This window comes from Artibeus jamaicensis, unplaced genomic scaffold (assembly GCF_021234435.1).
Source record: "Artibeus jamaicensis isolate MK-2021 breed Jamaican fruit bat unplaced genomic scaffold, CSHL_Jam_final contig_469, whole genome shotgun sequence".
Classification (NCBI taxonomy): Eukaryota; Metazoa; Chordata; class Mammalia; order Chiroptera; family Phyllostomidae; genus Artibeus; species Artibeus jamaicensis.
Genome location: NW_026521847.1, coordinates 981,253 through 998,374, shown reverse-complemented (window position 1 = coordinate 998,374; position 17,122 = coordinate 981,253). Strand labels below are relative to the sequence as shown.

Sequence of the window (17,122 nt, the reverse complement as noted above, 5' to 3'; positions counted from 1 at the left end):
ACCACCACCAATCATTTCTAATCTCTCTCCTTCCAGCCCAGGCTGTCCCTCCTGCTTGGATCCTCCCTGTCGGGAGGACCAAATGCCCTAGCCGAGCCCTCAGCACGGCCAGCTGGGCAGCTTTCTCCCAGGCTGCCTCCTTCCACCATCCTTTGTCTGAGGTCTCCCTTTGGTTCAATTTCTCAGTCCTGGCCTCCCCTCCCTTCCTCCCAGGCCAGGCTGCTCCCTCCCTCTCTGCAGGGGCTGGGAGGCTCAGAGAGGGGAGCTGAATGGGTTGCCATGGTCACGTTGAAGCCAAGGCAGCTGGCCCAGGCAGCTGCTCGTGGCCACGAAGGGTAGACAAAGACAGGCAGCCTTGGCAGCTTCAGACCTGGAACCACCACGGGCCTGAGACTGAGGGATTGGGACCCAGGACTGAGCTGGAGGTGAGAGGAAGCCAGAGCTAAACTGGAAAAGCAGGAGTGGGCACTGAGGTGGACTCTCCCCTTGAGAGAGGGGCCAGGCTGGGTAGGGTGGAGGGGAGCTCCCAGAGCCTTGCAGGAGGAGGGGAAGGATGGAGAATAGACTTTGACTGTGTGCTGAGGGGCTGGGGTGCCCCTAAAGGGAGCTGCTTGGCCTCTGTGTCCTGATGCCCAGAAGCAGGTTGGATTTCATCTTCCACCCCATCTTCCCTGCTTTGCCCCACAGTTGCCCATCCTTTTTTTAGCTTCTTACTCTTCTCATCTCCCCATGTCCGTGTTTCAACCGCTGTGCCTCAGTCTCCCTCCTCTTCCCTCATCTTTTGGTCTCTCTCCAGCCCTTTCTTCCCTACTTTGTCCTTGTTTCTCGCACCCTGGTCTGTCTGGCTGCTCACTGCTCAGGGAGCCTCACTTTCTTGCCCTCCTCATCGCTTGTCCCCGCTCTCCCACCTTGCAGTCCAGCACTTTTTCTCCCCAGACCTCAGTCTTCCCACCTTTTGCGCATGTGGTGTACCCTTGTCTCCATTCCCTTTCCTCTTTTGGACCCCCAGTCCTCTTCATTCTTGGCCTCAGTGTGTCCCCTCTGTCTCTGAGTTCCTCCCCATCGTCAGCTTTCTCCGGGCCCCAGGCTGTCCACAGCTTGGTACCCCAAGGCTTGAGGATCACATCCTTCTCCCTTCCAGTGCTACATTCTTCTCCCACTCTTGGGCCTCAGTTTCCCATTTGTACCAACTGGTATGAAGGCCTGACTCATGCCTAATGCCTCGTCTACCCCTCATCCTACCCTCTTACTAGCCTGTTTTCACTTTCCCCAGCTGCTAACCCGGCTTGCTTGCCCCAGGGCCAGCTGTACCTCCCAGGAAGGGAACTGCAGTTCCTGGGGGAGGCTGGTCTCGTCCTTCCTCCCTCTGGCTTGTCCTGCTGGGCCTCCCCACTTTGGCCAGGTTGTCTGAAGTCCTGAAGCGACTGCCTCCTATGTGCCTCTCCTTACATTTTTTTTCCCCAATTGGTTCCCCTTCCTCTCTGTCCTGGGCAGCAGGAAGCCATTGGCTTGAAGGGAGGGAAGCCTGGATGGAATGGGGGCAGGGAAGAGACCTTTGGCGGCCTGGGAGGACAGGGGGCCTCTGGAGTTGTACATGATGCAGGACACATGGGGTGAGTTCTGGGTAGCTGGGTGGACACTCAGTCTTGGCACTGCTCTGAGGCCCCGGAGGATAGGGATTTCCCTCACTGGCCCCTGGGAATCTGGGCTCTGAGCCCCACATTCCAGCCGGCTCCAGCCCTCTTTCTGCAGTCACTTGACTCCTCTGGGCCCCAGCCCTGCATCCTTGCCACTCCTCCAGCCCTGGGCTGGAGCCGAGGTGAGCATCACAGATTAGGAATTTCTCCTGGGTGGATAGTGGGCAAAGGTTTCAGGATTTCATGGTTAACTCTACTCTCTTCAGTGGACCCCTCTGTCTGGTACCGGCCATGCCACCTGGCCTGGGTGTGTGTGGGCCTGGAGTGTGGAATGTCCCACCAGGGTGTAAGGGGCTGCAGCTTCTCTCCTGAGGAGAGAGTTGCAGCTCAGCCTGGCCTCCGCCTGGTCTTCCCCAGCATTGCCCTGGAAGGAGAGGCCGAGAGCTGCCCAGGTAAGGTTCTTAGATACCCTGGCCCCTTTCCTAGCCTGACTCCACGCACGGATCAGCCTCTTCTGGCCCAGGTTCTCCAGGGTCTGTCTCCAGAGGGATAGGTGTTCTGGGGGCACTCTGGGGTTTGGTGGAAGGGGATGATGGGGAGAGGTAATTCTCTGAGTGACCCTAGCTGTTAGTGAGTCCCTTAGCAGGTGGGGCACCCTTGGGTCTGTGTGTCTGTTGTGGGTTGGAACGCACACCCATCTGTCCCTTGGCTCTTCCACGGGCCAGCCTCTTCCTGGTAGCGCTTTTGTGTACTTGTCAGGGTGGAACTTCATGTTTCTTCTTGGGCTGCTGTCTGGGTGAGTTTGTAAGTGCTGTGAGGCGCATGGGGCCAGAGCTGGCTGGGCCTGACGGAGGCCTGCCCTGAGGATGATTCCAGGGTCGGGAGTCTGGACCCCGGAGTCTGTGGAAAAACTGGAAGGGTCGGGAGAGAGGGGCTAGAGCCAGCCTCTGGGATAGTGGAGTTTGGGCTGCAGAGTGGGTCTGGGGAGAGAGCTGGGTGGGCAGGTGAGCCCTGCTTCTCTTCCCCAAACGGATTCCTGCTGCTGGGCTGGGGCCTGGGCCTGTGGGAACCTGCTTCTTCACGTTGCCCTGGGGCTACCCCCATCACCTCCCTCTCCCCCGGAACTGAGCCCAGAAAAGGGGGAGTAGGGAGGGGCTTGGGTGTGCGGGAGGCCCGAAGGGGGTAAGGTGGCCGCAGGGGCCTCAGCTCTGCGGTCCTCTCGGGTGGGGAACCTGGGGGATGGGTGGGTGGAGGGCCACAGGGGCGTCACGACGAGGTGGGCAGTGACCTTGGGGACAGGCTGGAGGTAGGAGGCCCGGCGGGGGCAGGGCGTTGGCGACGGGAGGGGGCGGGGCGGGCCACTGCTGGGCGCAGGCGGGGGAGGGATGGGGGCCGGGCCAGGGAGGCGGTGCCAGGGCCGGTGTCGTACCTCCCTGGCTCCTCTCCCCGAACAGGCCCCCGACAGCTGCTCAGGGAGCCGCCGCCGACACCCGAGCCCCGCCGGCGCCTCCGCTCCGGCTCCCGGCTCCCGGCTCCTGCCGCCTCCCTGCCCCTCGCCCAGCCGCCGCCACCAAGGCCCCACTGCGGGCTGGACGCCGGGTCCGTGGGAAGAGCGATGAGAGGTAGGGAGAGCAGCCGAGGACCACCACCCCCCCCCCCCCCCCGCTGGGCGCCGCGGCCCTGGGGTGTGGGCCGCGCCGGGGAGGCAGGACTTGTGGACCTGCACTTGCTTGTCCCGCCCCTCGGGGTCTGTTCCTGTCCGCCTCTTTAGAGCTTTGGCTTACTGTCCTGTAAGTGCGAGAAGCTCTGATGTCGGGAAAGTGTGTTCCAGCACTGAGCAAGGCCCCCCCCGCCCCCCCTTACTCAGCAAGGAAGACAGGTGCTCGTAGGTAGCCCCATTGAATCACCTCCTTGGTGCCTGAGAAGTGGGCCTGCCCTCCGGCCTGACTGGTCCCTGGGGCCTCCACCCAGACAGCTCCTAGGGGGCAGGCAGCCTGGCCACAACCCAGCAGAGGGACTGGCTCCCTAACCTGCCTGTGGCAGCCGCCCATCCACGCTGAATCCATCCACGCTGAATGGTCGGGTGATTCTGAGGTGAGAGAATGAGCACCATCCTCAGTGTGCCTCCTCCACTCCCTCCCCCCAGCTTTCCGCCACCCACAGGTCCCCTGCTGGCTGCACATTCCTTTCCGAACCTCCACCCCAGCCAGTCTGGTGCTCAGACTCACTATTGCTGAGGCCAGTCAGTGTGTGCAGAATTGAGTGGTACAGTGAGACAGGTGAAAGCAGGATATGGGCTCTTCCTCAGCTGCCGCCAGCTGTCCCAAGTTCCCCACCCCCTTGACTTCTGGTTGGCTTGGTCTGCCTGTATATTAGGTGGTGGGCCCACGGGATCCTGCCCCCTAAGGGCCTGAGTGTGCGTCCCACACTGTCCTGTAATGGCAGGAGCATATATGTGGTGTCTTGTCATTTCACAGTCATAGGTGTCTGATGATGGCTCTTCACTAGGTGAAGTCCTTCTTTGGACTTCAAAGAAGGCTGAGGTGTGGATGGAGTTGATGTGGGAACATATGTGTTTGCCTTGGCTGGGAGTCTGTGTGTGTGACATATTTATGTAGCTGTCACATGGGAGCGTGTCACTGAGTTTGCGACGGGTTGTCTGTGAGACACAGAGGAGTGTGTATGCTGTGCTAATCTAGCCTGTGTTTACGGCAGGCTCTGTAAGTCCACATGTCTGACCGTGTGTGTCTGTGTGTGTGTGTGAGTGTGTATCCGTATACAGAGCTGTTTGGGTGTTGTCTGGAGTGGGGGTGGGGACAGGAGCATGAACAACCTGCCTCCGTGCCTGGCCCTTTATGTGAACTTGGTTGCGATGGGGCAGAGTGGGTGGGGTTGGGGTAGGTCTGGTGGGCCTGTCCTCCCGTTTTGATCAGTGGAGAGAATGGGGGATGGGGGTATCTGAGAAGCATTGCCCCAGGCTGAGCCTTTGCGTTTCTCTGCTGGCTTCTGAGCCTGCTCTATTTACCTCTTGCTTTGTGTTTCTGGCCCTGCCTCCCCTCACCCTGCTGCCTCCTATCCTCTGCTTGCCTTTGTATCTCTGCCCGGGCTTCTCTTGCTCCGTCTGGCTCCGATGACTCATCTGGGATACGCATGAAGGTTACTCAGGGGAACAAGGGCCCCACTGTTCCCGACAGTGGTGGGGGTGGAGAGTGGGACCCAGGAATTCCAGGCCCCTGTGTGTATGTAGCTCCTGGACTTCCAAGGGACTAAGCATGATGCCTCTGGTCCTAGCTCTGCTGGGATACCAGGGTGCCCCCCACAACTCCGTCAGCCCCTCAGCTGCTGCTTCAGAGCTGTGGGGTCTCAGCTGCCTCTTACATTCCTGCCTAAAGCATTGTGGGAGCAGCTGAAGGAGGACAAAGGGATGGGGGAGTGTCCCCCACTCCTCCTCCTACCTCCTGGGGTGACCTGAGCCCTGTCTTCAGATCCGCCCTCCTCTCCAATGCAACTCGGCCTTTTCCTCAGCTCTGGGCCCTTCCCCCTTCAAAAAGTAGGAACTGGGGGCACAGCTGGTCTGATGGAAGGCAGAGCAGGGAGAGCTCGGGTATGAGGGGTGGCCCGAGAGGTCCCTCAGGATTCCAGGGCCTGGGGAGCTCAGTGAAGACCTAGGAAGAGGACAGATCGGTATAGCTTTCCCCGTACCAGGATTCATAAGGATATACCAGATGAACGGTTTTAATTGCGATGAGCTGCCTGGGCCCCAGTGAGGAAGAGTAGGGGTTCTCAGACTCACGGGCACAGATCGCCCTGGAATTGTGTTGATGTGCTGGTCTGGAGTGGGGCTTGAGACCCTGAATTTCTCCCAAGCTCCCAGGTGCTGCTGAAGTTGCTGTTCCAGGGGTCACATGGGGCCTAGCAGGGCTACAGAGGTCGGTGATTTTGGAAAGTGCCGGAGTCCCTCATTTGTCTTGGAATTCTGGGATTCTAGGTGGGGAGGGGACCAGAGTTTAGCCCGGTGTCTGGCACATGGTAATCATTCTGAAAACACAGCTGATGCTGTCAGACAACTCCCGTTGTTGTCGACTTACTGCCATTGTGCCCAGGGCAGCTCATTCTGTCTCTGTTGTTGCTAGCTGTGACCTGGGCTCTGCGATTGCCCTTTAACTTACCTCCCCCCCATTTTGTCTCCTGCAGAGATGCTGCCCCCACCCCCTTAGGCCCACGGGGTCAGGAGCTATGGGGCCAGGGGCCCTCCCATCTCTACTGCTGCTGCTGTGCTTGGTGGCAACTGGAGATGCTGACATGAAGGGACATTTTGACCCTGGTGAGGAGACTGGCTCTTGGGTCCCTGAGGGATGGGGCTTGGGAGTCAGAGAATCAGGGTCTTGACCATCTATCTGCCTGTATTCACCCAGCCAAGTGCCGCTATGCCCTGGGCATGCAGGACCGGACCATCCCGGATGGAGACATCTCTGCCTCCAGCTCCTGGTCAGACTCCACAGCTGCTCGCCACAGCAGGTACCTGGCATACCGGAACTGCCCTGGAGGTTAACTGCTAGGGTCTCTACTTGCCTTTCCAACCCCTCTGCACAAGCTAAGAGGCTTCTGAGAAGGCCAATGCCAATGAAACTTCCATAGTCCTGGGAAGGGTGGGGCTTTAAATACTAGATCTAGAGGCAGACCCAGGGCCAGACGTTCCCTGTGATCTCCTGCCCCCTCCCAGGCTGGAGAGCAGTGATGGGGATGGGGCATGGTGCCCCGCAGGGCCAGTCTTTCCGAAGGAGGAGGAGTACCTGCAAGTGGATCTTCGGCGACTGCACCTGGTGGCTCTGGTGGGCACGCAGGGGCGGCATGCTGGGGGCCTGGGCAAGGAGTTCTCCCCCAGCTACCGGCTGCGTTACTCCCGGGACGGCCATCGCTGGATGGACTGGAGGGACCGCTGGGGTCAGGAGGTGAGGCTAGCAGGGGCAGCAGCCAGGAAGGGTGGCTCTTCTCCAGCTACACTTTAAATGCCACACACCCCTGACCATTCTCCAATTCACAACTTCTCCAGGCCAAACCTCTCCACCTGAGCTCTATCTAGTGTTGGCACACCTCACCAACTTCAGCACCTTTCCACTTAGATGTCTAATGGGTGTCCCAAACTTATCATCAATTTCCCAAGCTGAACTTGAGTCCCATGTGCACCCTAAACCTGTCTCCTCCAACCCCGACATTGTTTTCTAGCTCAGGAAATGGTACCACCATGTGCTCAGTTGTTCAGGCCATGAGCTAAGATGATTTCCGTGGCTCTCTTGTTCTCACCTCCTGCTTCCAATGCATCAGCAAGGCCAGTCTCTGCTGCCTCCATGCTGTTTCCTGCCTCTCATCTCTCCCCACCATCCCCACCTCATCCCAACTTACGTGAAGTGTTCATGCAGTCTCCTAACTGTTCTTCCTGCTTCTGCCCTTCCCGTCTGAAGTTGGATCTCCCCCTAGAGGCCACATCCAGCATACTTTAAAAAGCACACTGAGCCTGGCTGGTGTAGCTCAGTGGATTGAGCGTGGGCTGTGAACCAAAGGATTGCTGGTTCGATTCCCAGTCAGGGTACATGCCTGGGTTGCAGGCCAGGTCCCCAGTGGGGGACGTGTGAGAGGAAACCACACATTAATGTCTCCCTCTCTTTCTCCTTCCCTTCTCCTCTAAAATCTTTTAAAAAAATAATAAAATCTTTAAAAAAACCCACAACAAACACTGATAGCTTTCTGCTGGCTCCCCACTGTGCCAGAACAAAAGGGAATCCCCTTTCTGAGTGCTGAAGCTTAGTCTGCTCTGGCTGCAGCGGACCTATTATCCTGGCCCCACCTGGGCCACCCTGGCTTTCTGGCTGTTCCTGAACAAGCTAGGGCTCATCCCACAACTTCAGCATATTTTCATTTGCTGTTCACTGTGCCCTGAAACCTCCCCTGCACCCCACCCATGTCCACAGGCTCTCCCTCACTCCATTAAGTTCTTCCCCCAGATGTCACCTCCTCAGAGATCCTTTTCTCACTCTCCCACCTCCCACGTCTCCAAGCCCACTTCCTGCTTCTTGTTCTTCACAGTTGTTTCTCCTGCAGGGCTCAGTCCCACAGGGCAGGGACTGGTGCTCACCAGTGAGGATGTGAGGGCTGGTGCATGGCAGGCTCTGGACCAGCACCTGCAGAGTGAACAGAGGGGATGAGGGAACTGGAGCGGGGGTGCAGGGCTGTGAGGATGGGGTGGAACCTGGCACACTGAGCTGAGTGGCTTTGAGACAGATACAGGGAGCCAGGCCAGTAGTGGACGGGATGATGCTGGAGCGGGTGGACTGACCCTCGGGCTGACCGAGGTGCCCGAGGCCTCTGCTGCAGCCCCGGAGCCTGTGTGCTCGGCACCCTCCTTCCTGGATCTCTGTGGCGTGCGCACGGCCACGAAGCAGGTGGGAAGTTAGATTTGCCTTTTCCACCCATCCACCCCATTTCCTGGCCCACAGGTGATCTTAGGCAATGAGGACCCTGGGGGAGTGGTGCTGAAGGACCTTGGGCCCCCCATGGTGGCCCGACTGGTTCGCTTCTACCCCCGGGCGGACCGGGTCATGAGTGTCTGTCTGCGGGTGGAGCTCTATGGCTGCCTCTGGAAGGGTGAGTTGTTCAGCAGTTCCCCTGTCCCGGGGAGGGGGGCATCCAGGTATCTCTTTCTCCTGTTGGGAAGCTGTCACTCTGAGTGAGGAGGGAACTGGCCAACATGGCCTCCTCCATGCCAGGGAGCCTGTGGAAGGGTGGGGGATGGAGGCTCCTTGCCCTCACACCCCGCCTTCCACCCTGCCTCAGATGGACTTCTGTCTTACACCGCCCCTGTGGGGCAGACGATGTACTTATCCGAGGCCGTGCACCTCAACGACTCCACCTATGACGGACACACCACGCACACTGTTGGCGGGTGAGGAAGCAGGCCCTACAGGACTGAAGCCTGGGGAAGGAGGGAGGATGAAGTGGGGGGGTGGGGGGTGGATAAATAGTTTGGGTAGTGAGACAGAAGAATGGGGCGGAGCATGGGTTAGCTGAAGTCTCAAGGGACAGGACCAGGCCTGAAGGGCAGCAAGGTGACCACTAACTCATATGACACTTCATATGAATTAGAAAAAGGCACTCCTTTGTTAACACTTACATCTGTTGGAAACGGTCATAGTAAACATACACACATAGGGTGCTTTGTGCAGCGTGAGACTCAAAGTGCCCATTCTAGCCCCGGGCCTGGGCCAGGCCACTGCAGAGGTTGGGGTGGCAGAGCATCTGGGCAGGAGATACTTTCTTCTCTTCCACCCTCTTCCTCGGCCCCTCCTCTGCAGGCTCCAGTACGGAGGTCTGGGTCAGCTGGCAGATGGCGTGGTGGGGCTGGATGACTTTCGAAAGAGTCAGGAGCTGCGGGTCTGGCCGGGCTATGACTATGTGGGATGGAGCAACCACAGCTTTCCCAGTGGGTACATGGAGATGGAGTTCGAGTTTGACAGGCTGAGGGCCTTCCAGGCCATACAGGTGGGTGTGTCCACCCCCGGGGAAAGCTGTGAGACCAGGACGGGTCCCCCCGAGATGCTTGCCAGGGCCCTCCTGGCCTCGGCCCTACGTCCCTTTTCCCTTCCCCTCAGGTCCACTGTAACAACATGCACACCTTGGGAGCCCGCCTGCCTGGAGGGGTGGAGTGTCATTTCAAGCGGGGCCCAGCCATGGCCTGGGAGGGGGATCCCGTGCGCCACGCCCTAGGGGGCAGCCTGGGGGACCCCAGAGCCCGGGCTGTGTTGGTGCCCCTGGGCGGCCGTGTGGCCCGCTTTCTGCAGTGCCGCTTCCTCTTCGCTGGGCCTTGGCTGCTCTTCAGTGAGATCTCCTTCATCTCTGGTAAGCCCTGATGTCAGCCCAGTCCCCAACCTCTGGGACTGCCAAACCCTACCCTGGCACTGTACCTACCCATCACCCACAAAACTTCTCAGGCAGCGGGTCCCCAAAATAATTTGAATGCGCCCCCCTCCCCCCACTGTTTCTCTCTTTCCTGCATGAGCCCCTTACTCAGGACTGATGTGGAGCCAGTATGATAGTGCTGGCTATTAAAATATTGGAACCCTGTGTGCTGGTTGGGAAATAGCCTCTCCTCTAAGCCTCCTGATACTACGATCCCTACCCTGGGCTTCCCCTGGGAGCCCTGAATCTCCCCACAATCTAGCAGCTAAAAGGTTAACAGCCACCACAGCCAGGGCCTCCAGACCCCTGGAACCCTGTTCCTACTACCCATTATGCTCCCACTCCTCACGAGTTCTCCTGCAGGTCCACCTCCCTGCGTCTCTCCTCTCTATCTGCTTTGCTTTCTTCTCTTCCTTCTTCCCAGATGTTGTGAATGACTCCTCTCTGGCTCTGGGGGGCACCTTCCCACCAGCCCCCTGGTGGCCACCTGGCCCACATCCCACCAACCTCAGCAGCTTGGGTGAGCAGCCCTGGGGCCTGTTCTGGGTGTGGGTCCTGTGCAGCAGTCCTCCCTGCATGCCCCCCACCTTGGGTGGGAAACTTTCTGCCATTCTGACCCTCCTGCCTCCACCAGAGCTGGAGCCCAGGGGTCAGCAGCCCGTGGCCAAGGCCGAGGGGGGCCCAACTGCCATTCTAATCGGCTGCCTGGTGGCCATCATTCTGCTGCTGCTACTCATCATCGCTCTCATGCTGTGGCGACTGCACTGGCGCAGGCTCCTCAGCAAGGTGGGTGGGCGGGGCAGGGTGGGGCTCCAGGCCTAAAGCCGCCTGTGTCTGCATTAGTCAGGGTCCGTCAGGGACCCAGAGCACAATCTAATTAGAATAATTGGAGGGGGCCTCAGTACAGAGACCACTTACAAAAGTGTGGGTGGAGTGCATGGAAATCCAGAGGTGTAGCGAGGCTCCCAGGGCCAGTCAGCACAGTGCCATCATCCTGGGCTGCTTGGTGAGAGGCCACACTTACCAGAACTCAGGCGGTGCGCCCGTGCAGAGGGTGTCTTGGTGGGGCAGCGGACTCTGGTTCAAGGATACAGTAGCCTGAGTTCTCCCCTCAGGGAGGGGCTGAGAGAGCAATCAGCCTGACAGCATTTTCCGTGGGTCTGCCCTCCAAACTCCTCGGGTTCCTCTCCGGCTAACCCAACCACAGCCTGTCGCAGAAGTCTCTGCTGGTCACCTCCTGAGGCAGACACCAAGTGGGAAACTGTGAAGCTGGAGCAGCAGCCAGAAGAAGTCTGGCAGTACCCCAAACCCATGTCTTTCAGTGAGAGTCTGGGCTGGTGGTACACGTTAAAGTTGACGATTACAAACTGGTCAGACCTGGGTGAGATCCCATCCTGGGATTCACATGCTCTTGAGCCTCTGGTTCTTTACCTGTGAAGTGGAGTTAATTGTAGGTACAACTCTAGGGCTGTTGTGAGGACAGAGTAAGGGGACGTGGGGACAGCCTTTAACGACACTGGGATGTGCAACGCTACAGCAGCAGCATACCTCACATTTTGTCTTCTCTGTGACAAGGCCGAGCGTCAGGTCTTAGAAGAGGAGCTGACAGTTCATCTCTCTGTCCCCGGGGACACCATCCTCATCAACAACCGCCCAGGTCCTCGAGAGCCACCCCCTTACCAGGAGCCCCGGCCTCGTGGGAATCTGCCCCACTCTGTCCCCAGTGTTCCCAACGGCTCTGGTAAGACCTGACTTGTTCCGGTTCTATCGCCATCTTCTGCCTGTTTTATTATTGTGTTTCTTTCACATTCCCTTCATTTTTGTTGTCCCTGATTTCAATTCATTTTATTTCTGCAGCCCCTGGTTGCCACCCACTGTATCATTCCATGTCCCTACCATATAGTCTCTCTCAAGACTTACTGTCTCTGTCCCACACACACCTCTCCGTCTGCTCTGCTGTGCCCCACTTTGTGTCTTCCTGGCCCCTCTCCTTTCTCCTAGACTCACTGTGGTTCTTCCAGCCATGCAGCTATCCATTCATCATCCATCCATCTATATTCATATATAATTCATCCATTTGTCATGTATCTATCATTTGTCTGTTCATCTATCCATCTATCATCCATCCATCCATCCGTCACCTATCCAACCATTCACCATCACTCATCTATCCATTTGTCTCTCTATATATTCATACATCCATTTATCCATCCATCATCTGTCATCCATTTGTCCATCACCCATCCATCCATTCATCTAACCATCCATCATCTATTCATCCCTCCGTGTATCCATTCATTATGCAACTGGCTATCCAGCACTCTCCACGTCCTTGTTTTATCCCGTCTCTCTTAGTACATTTGTTTCCGTCAGCCCTGGTTTTTGCTGTCTTCCAGTTCTCCCTGTCTGTCTAGCCTTCAGTCTCACCCCTTCCCCATGTCTCCCCCACCCCTCCTTCTCCCGACAGCGTTGCTGCTCTCCAATCCAGCCTACCGCCTCCTTCTGGCCACTTACGCCCGTCCCCCTCGAGGCCCAGGCCCCCCCACGCCCGCCTGGGCCAAACCCACCAACACCCAGGGTAAGCCCCTCTGCCTTGGGCTCCACCAGGCTCCCAATACCTCTCCCGGGGCAAGGAAAAGTCCTCACACCTTGCACTGCCTCCTCTCCTCACTGTGGCCTCTTCTGCTCTCCTGAGTTCCCATGGAGGACTCTCTTATGCCCTTAGCTCTTCTCTGCTGCTGCCGCTTTTTAAGGCCTCCCCTTGAGCTGAGATGTAGAAAGCCCACTGGTTCCCAGCTCTGTCCCCCTCCTCCTCTTCCACTCCATCTCTTCAGCTCTCCAGAGCCAGAGAGAAGGTTGAGGTGGTGGCCCATGTTCTCCTGTAACTCCTTTGTTCTCCCCTCTCTCTAGAGCTTCAAGGAGGAGGGCCTCTAACCCTGGGTGCTTGCCCTGTCCCCCCATGTATCCTCTCTCTGCAGTCCCAGAGGTGAAGGCTCACACCCCCGCCCGTTCTGTCTGTTCCTCTCCTTGGTGTCGCCTCTTCATTGTCACCTGTTCTCCTGGGCTAAGAGGGGCAGCTCTGCCTCTTCTCCTCTGTCTGTAGACCCCTCGTTGTGTGGGCTGTGAGGAACCGTTCCCTTCTCTGTGTTCCCCTGTCTCTGCTTGTCTGTGAGCTTGGTGTGTTGGGTCAGGAAAGGTTTGGGTATCGGGGGCAGGGAAGAGCCAAGGCTGAGAGTGGGGGCTGTGGAAGAAGGGGGTGGGAGCTCAGTGAAGGGGAGGGGCTGGCGGGGAGTAGGACAAAGGTTTGGCAAGTGGGGGCTGACAGGATGGCTGGCACCTTCTTCTGACGGTGGGTAAAGGAGTTCCTCTTCCGGACAAGACTTACCTCATGATTTCTCGGGCTGTGCTGGGATCCCTAGATAGTAAGACTTTATAACCATCTCCACTGCCTTGAAAACTCTGGAACAGCTAACTCATCCCACACTGGCATTTTCTCTGGTTTGAGGAAGCTGATGGAGGGTAGACCTAGTCTGTCACCCGGCTGGGAGACAGCACCTATGGAAGGCTGGGGTGTGAAGACCCGTGGCTCTCCAGGCTGTTCCTCATGCTGGTCCTGTTTTCTTTCCTTCATCCCTCCAGCCTGCAGTGGGGACTACATGGAGCCTGAGAAGCCAGGTGCCCCACTTCTGCCCCCGCCTCCCCAGAACAGCGTCCCCCATTATGCCGAGGCTGACATTGTCACTCTGCAGGGTGTCACTGGGGGCAACACCTATGCTGTGCCTGCACTGCCCCCAGGGGTGGCTGGGGATGGGCCCCCCAGAGTGGATTTCCCTCGGTCACGGCTCCGCTTCAAGGAGAAGCTTGGTGAGGGCCAGTTTGGGGAGGTAAGGAGGATCCCTGCCGTCCATCCATTTGGGGTTCTGGCACCATGCCCACATATCCCCCTCGAGCAGGAACCTGTGAGCAGGGGCTTGTCATCTGTGACTGTGTTATCCTAATTGAACCTTTAAAAAAATGATTTTATTTATTTATTTTTAGAGATGGGGAGGGAGGGAGAAAGAGAGGGAGGGGAATGTTGATATGCAAGAGAAACATCAATTGGTTGCCTCTGGTATGTCCCCTGCAGGGTACCTGGCCTGCAACCCAGGCATGTGCCCTGACCAGGAGTTGAACAGTGACCTTTCGGTTTGCAGGACAACACCCAACGCACTGAGCCACATCAGTTGGGGCCACCTTGGGAAACCTTTTGACTATCTAACAAATGACCTTACTTCTGCAGGTGCACCTTTGTGAGGTAGAGAACCCTCAAGATCTTGTCAGTCTTGATTTCCCCCTTAATGTGCGCAAGGGACACCCCTTGCTGGTAGCTGTCAAGATCCTACGGCCAGATGCCACCAAGAATGCCAGGTAAGGACCAGAATTGGCATTTAAGAGGGCAGGGGAGCTGCACTGAGTGGGGAGTGATCTACGGAGAAATGCGGCAGACAACAGAGGGCCGTCTGGGGAAGGCCCCGCATCGCAGCCAATTGGTGTGCACGCTGGGGTGGGGTGGGGTCCGCCTGAGCAGGGGACAGGTGTGGATCATTGCCTCCCCACCCCCGGTGTCCTCTCTGCCTTCCCCCGTCTCTAGGAATGATTTTCTGAAGGAGGTGAAGATCATGTCGAGGCTAAAGGACCCAAACATCATCCGGCTCCTGGGCGTTTGTGTGCAGGACGACCCCCTCTGCATGATTACTGATTACATGGAGAACGGCGACCTTAACCAGTTCCTCAGTGCCCACCAGCTGGAGGACAAGGCGGCTGAGGGGGCCCTGAGGGATGGGGAGGCCGCCCAGGGACCCACCATCAGGTCAGTGGGTACCCGGGCTGGCTTTTCCCTGAAAGCTCCAGCCTGAAGGCAGAGTAGACTGAGGGGTGGGGAGGAAGGTGACGGCTCTGGGTGTTGGGCAGGCCTGGGACGGGGAATATGAGGGTCGGAAAAGCCAGGCATGGCTACAGTGAGGGGCTGAAGGGACTTGGACCCTGTCAGGAATATCCCTGTGCCCTCTGTCACCCTCACTGCCTGAGTCCACATTGGGGACATAATAAAAGCAGTAGCTCCCCAGGGTTGGATGAGTCAAAGGAAGGTTGAATAGGTACCTACCTGCGGGCCTCCACCTGGTACTTCCATCTTAGCACCAGAGTTGGTATATCCAGGGAGTGGCTGCCCTTCCTCTCCTGGTACTCTGTGAGGTGAGGATGAGGCTGGGGCTACCCCAGTGACCTTCTGTCCTTGGCTCCCTTACGCAGCTACCCAATGCTGCTGCACGTGGCAGCCCAGATTGCCTCTGGCATGCGCTATCTGGCCACACTCAACTTTGTGCATCGGGACCTGGCCACGAGGAACTGCCTGGTTGGGGAAAATTTCACCATCAAAATCGCTGACTTTGGCATGAGTCGGAACCTCTATGCTGGGGACTATTACCGCGTGCAGGGCCGAGCGGTGCTGCCCATTCGCTGGATGGCCTGGGAGTGCATCCTCATGGTGAGAGGCGGGCAGGGCAGGGAGCTCTAGCTGCCTCTTCAAGTCTGTGGTCTCATTCAGTTTCCTCATCTATGAAGCGAGGGTTTGAACCAGTGTCTTCTAAGGTTCCCTGTGGCTCAGGGACTGGAGAAAGCAGGGAGGTGTGGAGTGATGGGGAAGGATCCAGGACACCAGTGGAACTGAAAGATGGAGTCAGAGTGGCAGAGACCAAGAGAAGCTAAGAGGCAGGGGGGTCTAGAGAGAAGGGGATGAATTGGGAGCTAGACAGGACCAGAAAATGGAGGGCAGGAGGGTAGAAAAGGGAAGAGATGAGGGAGAGGACTAGAGCTTGAGAAGGAAGGCAGAGCTGAGGGAGGGACAGGCTTATTGGAAGAGCGCCCACTGGGAAGAGTGGTGTCAGTCCCAGGAAATGCTGCGGGTCCCTGGCCCCGTGGGGAAAGGAGGAAGTCTGTGGCGCCTGATGCCTTTCTCTGCCTGTTGCCTTATCTACACACCAGGGGAAGTTCACAACAGCAAGTGATGTGTGGGCCTTTGGGGTGACTCTGTGGGAGGTGCTGATGCTCTGCCGGACCCAGCCCTTTGGGCAGCTGACAGATGAACAAGTCATCGAGAATGCAGGGGAGTTCTTCCGAGACCAGGGCCGGCAGGTCAGAGCAAGGGATGGGGCTGGGGGCTGGGAGGGCAGAGCCTGTCTCTTGGGAACTAAAGAGCATTTGTTCCCTGCCTTCTGTCCACACTGCTGCCACAATGTAGGTGTACCTGTCTCGGCCTCCCGCCTGCCCGCTGGGCCTGTATGAGCTGATGCTTCGGTGCTGGAGCCGGGAGCCTGAGCAGCGACCACCCTTTTTCCAAATGCATCGTTTCTTGGCAGAAGATGCACTCAACACAGTGTGAATCATGATACCCAGTGGCCCTCCTTCAGGGTGGGGAGGCCAGCAGCACCAAACCCTAGGAGCCAATGGCGCCTCCACTCCCCTTGCTCTTCACCTCTGAGAGGCAGTGTGACCACAGGTGGGTCAGGCCTTCTAGGGAGCTGACACCATCCCTGCTCCTCTCCTAGAAGCCCCCATCACCCACCCAGCAGGCCCTGTGGATGGGGTCCTCTTGGGCATCTTCTAGCCACCCTTTCGGAGATCATGGGGCAAATACAGAGCAGACACTGGACTTGGCCCCTGGAACACCTGGGCTCCTGGACAACACTGGTTCCTGGAGGGGAGACTGTGGCCCCCGCCCTCCTCTCTACCACACACTGGACCCCACTGGCTGAGAATCTGGGGAGTGAGGAGGACAAAAAACGGAATTGTCCTACTCCTGGAATTGTCTTCAGCTTTGGCTTGTTTCCCCGCCACCCATCCTCTGAAACACTGGACCTGCAGGTGACTCCTGCCCCCAACCCCGGTCATGCCCACCTCTCCCTGCCGTGTTGGAACTAGAACTTCTCTAAGTCTGTATGTTTCTGTGGAATAAATACTGGGATTAGGGGAAAGAGGGAAGAACACCTGAAGCCCTGGGATTGGGCATCTCTATTGTAGCTGCCACATTGGTTTTTCTATAATCACTTGGGGTTTGTACATTTTTGGTGGGAGAGACACAGATTTTTACACTAATATATGGATCTAGCTCAATACAATTTTAATCCCCTGCACTAGGCAGGTAGTAATAAAGATTGAGTTTTCCACAGCTATGCATAAGTTTCTTGGGGTTCTGGTAAAATCTGCTTCCTGGCCTCCTTTCCCTCATCCCATTTTCTTTCTTCCTTTTCTTTTTCCTCCTCTCTATTCCATTTCCTACCACATACTTTGTGCAGAACAGTGTTCTGTGTCTCCTTAAGCCAGGCCCTTGCCAGTGGGACCTCAGCTTCATCAGCTGATAAACCCCATTAGCTCTAACAAGAGCTCTGCAGGAGGCCTGGGTCTTAACCTTGTTTGAGACATGAACTCTTCTGACAGTCAGGAGAGGTCTACTGATTCCTCCTCAGAATTATGTTTTAAAACCCACTTAGAGTGGT

General features: G+C 57.4%; 1 protein-coding gene across 5 annotated transcripts; it reads left to right on the top strand.

Moving 5' to 3' along the window:
- Nucleotides 1-384: 384 nt before the first annotated feature.
- DDR1 (discoidin domain receptor tyrosine kinase 1) lies at nt 385-16,794 on the top strand. 5 transcript variants are annotated; one of them, XM_037141360.2, is made up of 20 exons: nt 385-425; nt 2,055-2,089; nt 3,092-3,259; nt 5,832-5,961; nt 6,053-6,155; nt 6,361-6,589; nt 8,132-8,279; nt 8,469-8,577; nt 8,987-9,173; nt 9,284-9,530; nt 10,015-10,110; nt 10,225-10,376; nt 11,166-11,331; nt 12,058-12,168; nt 13,230-13,474; nt 13,870-13,997; nt 14,221-14,439; nt 14,880-15,114; nt 15,612-15,761; nt 15,868-16,794. In XM_037141360.2, the coding sequence occupies exons 4-20, from the start codon at nt 5,874-5,876 to the stop codon at nt 16,006-16,008; spliced, it is 2,754 nt and encodes a 917-aa protein (XP_036997255.1). In that variant the 5' UTR covers nt 385-425; nt 2,055-2,089; nt 3,092-3,259; nt 5,832-5,873; the 3' UTR covers nt 16,009-16,794. The 5 variants fall into 5 exon arrangements, with proteins under 5 accessions (XP_036997255.1, XP_036997263.2, XP_053523372.1 ...); XM_053667397.1 differs by lacking the exon at nt 385-425 and adding an exon at nt 3,609-3,731 and having other exon boundaries at nt 1,869-2,089; XM_053667398.1 differs by lacking the exons at nt 385-425; nt 12,058-12,168 and having other exon boundaries at nt 1,870-2,089.
- The last annotated feature ends 328 nt before the right edge of the window (nt 16,795-17,122 follow it).

Coding starts and splice junctions, on each gene's coding strand:
- DDR1 (XM_037141360.2), top strand. CDS start 5,874: ATGGGGCCAGGGGCCCTCCCATCTCTACTGCTGCTGCTGTGCTTGGTG. Junction 6,590..8,131: donor GGGACCGCTGGGGTCAGGAG/GTGAGGCTAGCA, acceptor CCTGGCCCACAG/GTGATCTTAGGCAATGAGGA. Junction 8,578..8,986: donor ACCACGCACACTGTTGGCGG/GTGAGGAAGCAG, acceptor CCTCCTCTGCAG/GCTCCAGTACGGAGGTCTGG.